The sequence below is a fragment of the Belonocnema kinseyi genome, chromosome 5 (genome assembly GCF_010883055.1).
Source record: "Belonocnema kinseyi isolate 2016_QV_RU_SX_M_011 chromosome 5, B_treatae_v1, whole genome shotgun sequence".
Taxonomy (NCBI): Eukaryota; Metazoa; Arthropoda; class Insecta; order Hymenoptera; family Cynipidae; genus Belonocnema; species Belonocnema kinseyi.
Genome location: NC_046661.1, coordinates 41697517 through 41706853, shown reverse-complemented (window position 1 = coordinate 41706853; position 9337 = coordinate 41697517). Strand labels below are relative to the sequence as shown.

The window sequence follows — 9337 nt, the reverse complement described above, 5'->3', positions numbered from 1 at the left end:
ATAATTATTATGATATCGCGTCATTTACTTTTCAACTGCAAAGATACAATAAATTCAAATGCAAATTTTAAACTTTTGAAATAGTAGAAATTATGTAAAATTTGTAATCTTTAACGCCTTTTATCGTCTCTAATCGTGAGTTTCTAGTTCAGAGTGAAATTCTCATTTTTTAATTTTATTATCACTTCGTTGTTTAAAATGATGGATAACGACGTTTAACATTCATAACGTCCTAGAACACAAAAAATGATAATTTAATATCAGTTTCATCTCAAAAACCAAACAAACTTTTCGAACCAGAAAGTGTTAAAAAAAGGGATGAACTCCTGAGATCAGAATTCTTTTCACCTATTATATAAATTATCTTAGACCTCTGACCTATTTTGCTTTCGTAAGCGGGTTAAAGCGCAGTATCCGCAATGTTAAACTAATTTTTGATTAGAGACATAACCTCTTTCAGTAGCCTGAACCGCTTGAAAACGATTGTGGCAGACTTATCAATAAGTTTGAACATAAAAATAGAAAATATTATTTCAAGAATCAATTAACTTACCCATGAATAACAAATATCTCCTCCTTCTTTCCGATGTTGAGAAAAAAATACAATTTTAGCCGCTTTTTTTTCTTTACGTAAAAATTGATCGAAACTTCAAATTGTTTGTGACGGGCGGTCTGGCGCTGCAATCAGCTGATCAGCTGATCGCAAATTGTGATTGTTGAACGTGTTGACATTCTTGGCGTTTTTATTTATTTTCTGCTAAATAGCCGATAATATTGATCTATTTATTAAATAACGTGTTTAATACTTTATAATTTTTCTGTGTAAGGGTAAGTTTATCGAGCCATTTCATCAATTTTGAGAAAACAAATGTTGTAAGTTGAATAATTAATACATTTTCAAGTTATGATTAAAATTTCGTTTAAGGTTTTTGTTGATATTATTGTCTATTCTTTCTTAGGTTTATACCAGTAGTAAAAGTTATATTTTTAAAGAAAAATGGATTTAAATATCATAAATATAATTTTTCCTATAATATATATTTGTAAGTTAGTTTTACGATTATGAAATAGTGAAAAAAGCGAATCTAGCTAAATATCTGCAATTCAAAATGTTTCACTTTCCGCTGAAAGTCTGTATATCTGAAGATTAGTTTCGAGCAATCGGAAAGCAAAATCTGCAAAGCTTCAATTTTAATGTGTTGATATTTGATACTGCTGGATATTCTCAATTATTTAAAATTATTCAATTTCTCAGGTTCTAATTATAAAAATGAAACTTTTGCATTTCTGGAAACCTTCAATTAAAAAAAATATATATTGAGTAATTTTTTAAGTTGCGTGTTCGAAATTGTACTCTCTGTTTGGGGCTTCTTACTGAAAAACCTCGAAATATGTATTTACTTAATTTTCATAAGTTTTCCTTTGGAAATTGTCTAACTTTAATAAACACATGCTAATTAAAAAAATGTCAGTGTTTTCCTATAAAATTCTATCGATACTATCCATTTTTAAAGATCTTAAAATTAAACAAATTGAAGGTTTGAATTTAAAATAATTCAATTCTGAATATTGAATTTTCAATTTAAAAGCTGCATTTTCAGAATTGTTTCACTTTGAAATTTTTAATTTGAATGTCACTTTTGGATAATTCAGGCCTCGAAGTTTCACACTTTTTTACCTTTTTATATACTTTTTTTAGACAAGGCTACTTTTTCAGTAAAGTCATATAGAAAATTGATCACACTCAAAAATTTCAGTCCTTTTAAAATTAAAAAAAGGTATACCTAAGGAAATTACAAAAAAAAAAATTGATAAAAATAGAAGAGTCGATGGGTTTTTTCAAAAGTCTCAAAATGAGAAGATGTAATATGCATTTAATATATAGTAACAAATTGTTTAAGAAACCACCATAGGGTTCCACTGTGAGCAACAGTCGTCAAAAAATGACACCGGCTCCCAGTAAAACAGCGGTAAATCACACATATGGCCGCGTCCCACGGCCATGAAATGGGTGGCCAAAGGGCACGATGAAATTACTACGACAGGCTGATAATACTCTCGTGTGTCTTGAGGACACGAAGCGAACCAAGGACGACAGTTTTCTGTATTCATCTCGCAAGTGCCATAACATATTTTTGGCACGTGTGAATGGCTTTAATGTTGCGAACTAGTGATAGTTTCGCACCTCCGAGAGCGCGGATCACAATGAAATTTAGGATGCAGTCATTGCTGCTCCCTTTGAAGGCCGTGATGCCTCTCCTCCTTTTCCTTCTCCTTGGCAGTGCTGTTGTTGTCGGCCGGGGCCGAGAATTTGATCACGAATGTAGTTCGTTTCTCGAAAAATTTCAGAAAATTTCAGAAAATTTGGCACTTCTCGTTTTGGTCAATCGACACAATCTTCTTCGAAGCGTTCAGCAGGAAAGGGTGGCTGCCAACAGCATAAGAGCGACAAAGATGGTAATAAAGCATTATGTCTGTAGAGATACGTCGTTCCCGAGCGAGATAGAAACCTGGATATTATCTGTTCTAGGTACACCGTCCTGGCATGCGAAAATAAAACCCTCTGTACCTGAATTAAGTTTTGATGATCTGAGGAAAGCAAGTTTGCTCCTTCGACAAGGACAGATTTTTTACATTTCCGTGCATTTTCTTGTTAAGTAGCTGTTTGCGAAATTTTTCAACTTCTGCTAGACGGAGTAATGCATTTTCCTCACGCCTGATGTTAAAATTAACGTCAAGCATTGCGGCCGCCTGCTCCGCGGCTTTGTAATGGAATGCTCGTTTGTTAATCATCTAGTGGTTCCTGACCAGTTTTAGGAGAGGATCTCTGCCATTTGCAACGCTGTAAGCTGTACTTAGAACAGTTCGGTTGTGAAGATATTGGAGATTCAGAAGTCCGCGTCCGCCTTGACGGCGTGAGAGGTATAAGGGCGGAACAGACGAATTGATATGCAAGCTCTTATGCATATGCATGATTTTACACGTGGGCGATGTCAGGGGTCGTAAGCTTGTTCTTCGTCCATTGAACAACCCCAAATGGGTAGAGTAGAACCGGGACGGTTAGCATGTTAGTCGCAGAGTCGGCTTCTGAAGAAAGAAGAGATTATTGGCGTTCCCAAGTACTCTTATCTTGTAGATATAAGTTTAATTAGTAATCTTAGCACTAGGGAGACCTACCCGGTAATAAGCGTTGAATAAAGAAAAATTCATATTTTCAGATTTCAGCCTAAAAGTGAAGATTATTCAATTTTTTTGAATGCGCGATTTTTTCATCTGTCTCAAATGTTATCAGAATAGGATATCTCAGAAACTAATTTATTTCTATTTCCATAGCGGCCGCTGCATAGTTTCTTATTCCACAAAAGAGAACGCCTTTTCAATATATTTAATTCCTTGTAATTGCACTGACAGATATACGTTAGAGAGATGTTTTGTATTCTCCAAAAGTGTTCATATTTTGAGATTATTTAATTCCTTCTAATAAGTTCAAAAAATATGTGTAATAAATTGTGTTAACTCCTTCATATGCAATATAAGTTTTGAAATTTCAATCAGTTCAAGTCTGCCTCTAGAGTTAAAATTATTTTAATTCGCACACTTGAATGGATTCCTGTAATACATTTCTCAACACTTTTAAATAAATGATTAAAATATGAATAAATATAAATACGAATATTTTTCGAAATTATAAGTTATAAAAAGATTTAATAATGAAAAATAGGTTAAGGGCATGTGATACTTCGTCGTGTGGTCAATTGCCTGCAAACAAGGTTAGTTCCGGGAGATTAGTTACTATGTTTATTTGTAAGTTCAAGGTTTTCTACCAAAAATATAAGTGTTCGGGGACGTCCGTTAGCATATTCGCTATCATTTCCTAGATTTTGAAGACAAAATACTTCTTATCCTCGGAAAAAGCCGGGGGAATCTAACACTGAAAAAATCGATACTATTTCCTAAGCGCTATGCAAATTAATCACATTTTGCTAAATTGAAACTTTTTTGAATTAACCCACAAAAAAGTGTGTGGGGATGCCCGTTAGCATGTGCGCTAGCATTTCCCAAATTTTTAAGACAAAATATTCATTATTCTAGAAAAAAAGCCAGGGAACCTAAAACCGGTAAAATCGATCATTTTCTAAGTATCACATTCCCTTAAATAAATGCTTCCATTACATTTCACTAAGTCGATTTAGAGGAATAGGATTTTCACTTTTCTGTTCCCGTTGGGGGATTTTTAGACGGAGGAAAAATCGCTTATTCATAGGAATACATATTCTTAATTTTCCTAAATTCAACGCTTATTACCGGGTACATATAATCAGCGCTCCTATTTTACATTGAAACCATTTTTTTGTAATAAAACTCTTAATGCAAATTCTGGATAATCTAGATCATTCCTTTCTCCTTAGCTGCAGTCTCAAACGCAGTTATTTACGTAAACAAAAGTGTGAAATAAATGTTTCTTTAAAATATTTTATTTTTCAATTTAATGTATTTTTACACTATTTTTTTATTTTAAGTATAATTTTTGACTAATTTAAAAGGGCTACTTTGTTGTAATTTAAAAAATGGTAAGGATACTTTTTCCTAAAGAAAGATATTTTTTGATATTTTTCTAAGTTCCATATAGCACTTTGGAGCCTGATAATTAAAATTTTTAAAAATTTAGTTTCGAAAGCTTGGATTGGAAAATTTGAATGGTCGAGACCAAATTTTGCAAAGCAAACACCTCAACCCCTAGCAAATAATATTGCATTCATCTCTTACGAATCGTAAATTCGTACTATTATTTCTGAATTCGCATTTCAAAACAAAAATCTTTTTTTTACAAACTGTAAAAAACACCAAACTCTTTGGGAAAATATGTTTTTTTTTTGTATAAAATAAAGTACCATATTAAGTGACTAAATATAAGTTATCGAAATAAACATAATAATAAAGTGCAACAGAAGAATCTACATGGAATAAATAAAGTTCAATATAATATTTAACCCTTATAAAACATTTTAGCAGTTCAATGAAAAATAATAAAAATCGATGTTTAGAAATATTTTCAATAATTCAAAGATCATTTCGTTCATAAATAACAGGATAATTTATTTCTAGAAGGCAGAGATAGGATGTTGGTGATTATAATACACAATATCTAAGACGTTAATAAACATGAGGGAAGACAATGAAGCGAGGGAAGAAGTGGAGGATAATTCAGGTGTCGATGATGAGTCTTACGAGGGATCAGTTGTGCTAGAATCGCATGAATTCAATGAGGCCGAACGCGATATTATGAAAGGCGACACTGTTGGAGATACAGTTTACAGTTCCAAATGGATAATCAATACACTCATTTCTTTATCCAAGGTGATCGCGTTTAAAAATTAAAATAGTCGTTACCCTATACTTTCAGTCAATTGCCTGTATTTAAAATGACTACTTCTTACTTTATTTATTTTTAAACATTCAATGGGGATGTAAATTTAATTTTTAATTAAAAATTATTAACAATGAAATTAATTTTTAGGTTTATGAAAAAGGATGGTCGAGCGATTTAGAAGATTCTTTGTGCATGTTATGGGATATGTCAGGAGAGAAGGATGTAGTGAAGTTTTTGTTGGAAAATGATTTTTTGAATATGGCAGAATTCGTTCTGAAAGTTTCGGAGGAGCCAAGACTAATAGTAAGAATTTCTTTCCTAAAATTGAAAAACAAGTAAAAATGTAGTATGCACTACATTTTGAAATGGCTAGATTGTGACATAACAATAACAAAGTATAAATATTTTTAGTATTTCTTTAAATTGCTAAAGAATATCGATAAATTATTTCAGTTACCAAAAGGGGCCGTTCAAAAAATAAGTAACGCCTTTAGGGTGGGGGGGGGGGGTTACTACGTACGTTACGATAATGTTAAGCTCATACACACTTACTATAGAAAACGCGTTACGTAGGGGGAGGGGGGGGGCAAGTTCGATCCCTAAGGTAACATTGTATCTTATTTTTCTTTTTATTGAATTAGACAAACCGTACTCAATTAGTATTTATTTGATGCAATGAATTCACTGAATGCATTTGCTTTTATTTAATTAAAAATTTTAGGAAATAATAATAGGCATCGTGGGAAATATGTGTTGCGATTCAACAGTTTTGGAAGCCCTCGAAAATAAAAGAGAACTGATTTCAATCGTCTTGGGTCTTTTACCTTCTGATGATTCGCAAACACTTGTGCAAGTCTTGAGAATTTTACAAGCCGCTGCTTGGTACATTCAGCGAAATTTAACATCGGTTTGGTTGACAAACTTAAAGGAATGTGAATTTCTGGGCGAGGTTCTTACTTTTATTCTCAATAGCTCAATAAAGGGTAATTATTAATTTTCTAATAGCAAAATATTTTATACTTCTCAACGTTAGAGAATTCGTTTTGATAAAAAAACGTGTTTTATTCGTTATAAATAATAATTAAAAATTTTAGATGATCTTCTTATGTCAGTTTTGTATTTTTTGTCTACAATTTCTTCGATGGAGTCAAACGCCCTCACAGATTTGTTTAATGTCGATCAATTGATTCCGGCCCTTTCGGAATCGATTTCCCAGATAATGAAAATCAGCGATGAACACCATACGAGAACGCAAATGAAGTCTATTGAGAATTGGCTTATTATTTTATCTGAAATAACCAAACGCGAGCTGTTGAAATTTGAGAATGGCGAAAATGATGAGAAGTTCAACAAAATGAATGAAATCTTGTTCAAGATTTTAAGACCATATATCCATTCTTATAATCTAATTCCACTCGATGAACAAATTTCTTTTTGCATTCACCAAAGTCTTGACATTATGTTAATGTTTCAACGAAACGAGTTCCAGATCAATTCTGAACTAAACTGGGTCATTATTCAAATTATGAGTGTCCTTTCTTCTGGTGAGTTGATTTTTAATATAGTAATTATTATCAGTGGCATTACTATGGGCTTTCCGCCAACACTTTTGTAGACCCTCGAAAAAAGGTTTCCAAAAATATTTGTTTTTACATTCAATCTTCAAAAGTTTATAATGAACATCTTTTTATTTCAAGTATTCAGAATTATAGACTAAGATATAAGCGGTTAAGATAAAAATGTTCACTTGAGACTATCGTAATTCAAAGTCAGAAAATAGTAGCAGCGCAGCGGTACAATCAAAATTGTCTCAAATTGTTAAGAAAGCATGCAACTGCCTGTACCTCTGTGTTCTTTGTGATGTAAACATTTTTATTAAGATCTGGTATCAACCATTAACATTTTTTCTTAATCGTCAGACTAACATTTTTTAATCCGTAGGTAAATTTCAAAATAATAAACATAATTAATATGTTATTTTAATAAATTTTAAAATTAAATTTAAATATTTAAGAACTTTAATTTAAATTATTTGTATCTAATTATTTTCACATGCAAAACAAAATATGAACAAGTTTAAAAGTAACAAGAGGCGAACGGTTTCCTGCAAATAAAAGTGTGTTTCTAAAAGTAAAATCAAAATTGTTTTTAAGATAATCAACTTTTTTTGGACTTGATTAGAGTTTCCCATTTTTTTTAACAACGGAAAAAAGGTTAAAAAGTTCAAATTTATCACAAATGGCAACCATTTTTTCTGAAAAATATTTTTTTGTTTTGTCTCATAAAATGTATGAGATATAGAGAAAAGTTCAAATACAAAGTTGTTCCCTTCCAGGAGTTCTACAAAGAGTTTATCTTCCATTATTTGATATTTTGTACCAAAGCATAATTTTATCTGGATTTAAATTAAATTAACGATTTTATAAATAGCAATAATTCTAAAATCCAATATGGTGTACTGGGGTAATTAAAAATTTTTTTTTAATAAATTCAGGGACCTGATAACCTGATATCATACTGTAATTCCACCAAGTTTCATTAAAATCGGAAGACATCATTTTCAAATCCTGAAATTTTAGACATATTTGTTAGAGTATACTAGTAGTATACTAGTATACTACTAGAGTATCTTAGAGTATACTGGTCCATTTGTGAACATTTTTTAAATGGGACGTTTTTTCTTATAGTTTTACGAGGAACACGTTTCCTTACCTGTACATAGAAGAATGAAAAATAATTTTAAATGAATAATTTTTATTTCAGCAATGGATGAGTATAAATCTCAAATCGAAGAAGATCCGGAAAATGCGATAAAAGAGCTTTCAGATTATATGCAAAGCTATTGGCTCGAGATTTTGGCGATTCTTAAAAGGGATGACCTCTCAAAAATTTTAAGACTGTGTGATAAAGAAATTATAAAAGAACTGACGATAATAACTAATGCGAAAACTTCCAACGATAAAATCGATAAATTAACGGAGATAGTTTCAAGCTTAAGTTTGTAATTTATTTATTGGTCATTTTCTACTGTATGTAAAAATATTTTGAAATTGATAATGTACCTATTAATTTGCAATTTATTGTCATGAAAGAAAAATATTTAAGTTCCAAATCAGAATTTTTTTTATTTGTAGTATGCCGTTATCAAACCTGGAATTCGTCGATCTGAAAACACCTTAGTTCACTTGGCTATATCGATTTTGATCACATCAAGCCATTTTTTGAACCTGTTTTACTCATTACAATTTAATTAATTGAAAACTTAAATTTTTATGACATTAAATTTAAAACCTCCAAAATAAAATGTTTCTTTTCCTTCAATATCTAAAATACGGATACTTTCTGTGCACGTAGCCCCTTGTAATCAAATTCGATTTTCCCGCCACGACACGTCAACATGCGACACCTGGCGACAGTGGAGACATTTTCAATCATCGTATGACAGCACAGCAGACATTCTCAGAAGTCCTGCTCCCGTCTTTGTAGACGGATCACTTTGGCAATTGCCGTCGATCTTTGATCATATTTTGCCAAAAACAAGTCACATGCTCATTTCTTTGCTCTTCTCCAGAAATTTGTATTTTTCAAAGGTCGAAATATAAGTCTTCATTTTGATACTTTTAATACATAGGTATAGTTAATTATCTCCCCGCTTTTCACATCATGCCAAACGAATTGACCTTTGCAGACGTAAGTACGCGCGCGACTCGAAGTGTGTGTTGATAAAAACTATCGTTCATGTTTAACTTTTTTCAGTTTCCTATTTTAAGTAGGAGTGCCGTGAAAATTAAGGACAAGGATGGGGTGATAAGAAAAATAAACAACATCATACAAGGAGGTCCTGCAAAACTACAAGTTTGTTACTTTTTTTTATCCACATAATTATGATTTTCAAGGCCCTAATAGTCGGTTCCAAATTTAAATTTAAAAAAAGGTCGAACATAGATTTCTTTTTTCAAAAACCTT

At 31.7% G+C, this 9337-nt stretch overlaps 2 protein-coding genes across 6 annotated transcripts in view; one reads left to right on the top strand and one right to left on the bottom strand.

The window, feature by feature from the left end:
* The window catches only part of LOC117173967 (probable protein phosphatase 2C T23F11.1), an 8516-nt gene extending 7831 nt beyond the window's left edge, over window positions 1–685 (bottom strand). Inside the window, exon 1 of the mRNA XM_033362623.1 lies at window positions 554–685. The gene's annotated coding sequence lies outside the window, so the exon portion shown is untranslated. The remainder of the gene's footprint in view (window positions 1–553) is intronic.
* Window positions 480–9337, top strand: part of LOC117173965 (protein saal1) — an 11532-nt gene continuing 2674 nt past the window's right edge. For 2 of the 5 annotated variants that reach the window (XM_033362620.1, XM_033362619.1), the window contains exons 1-7: window positions 480–828; window positions 5107–5358; window positions 5519–5674; window positions 6093–6354; window positions 6466–6915; window positions 8135–9061; window positions 9128–9226. In XM_033362620.1, coding sequence (XP_033218511.1) covers window positions 5164–5358; window positions 5519–5674; window positions 6093–6354; window positions 6466–6915; window positions 8135–8376 — 1305 coding nt within the window. In that variant the 5' untranslated portion in view covers window positions 480–828; window positions 5107–5163 and the 3' untranslated portion in view covers window positions 8377–9061; window positions 9128–9226. Of the gene's footprint in view, window positions 874–1732; window positions 2458–2530; window positions 3120–5106; window positions 5359–5518; window positions 5675–6092; window positions 6355–6465; window positions 6916–8134; window positions 9062–9127; window positions 9299–9337 lie in introns of those variants that run through there. The other 3 variants (XM_033362622.1, XM_033362618.1, XM_033362621.1) reach the window with 3 other exon arrangements.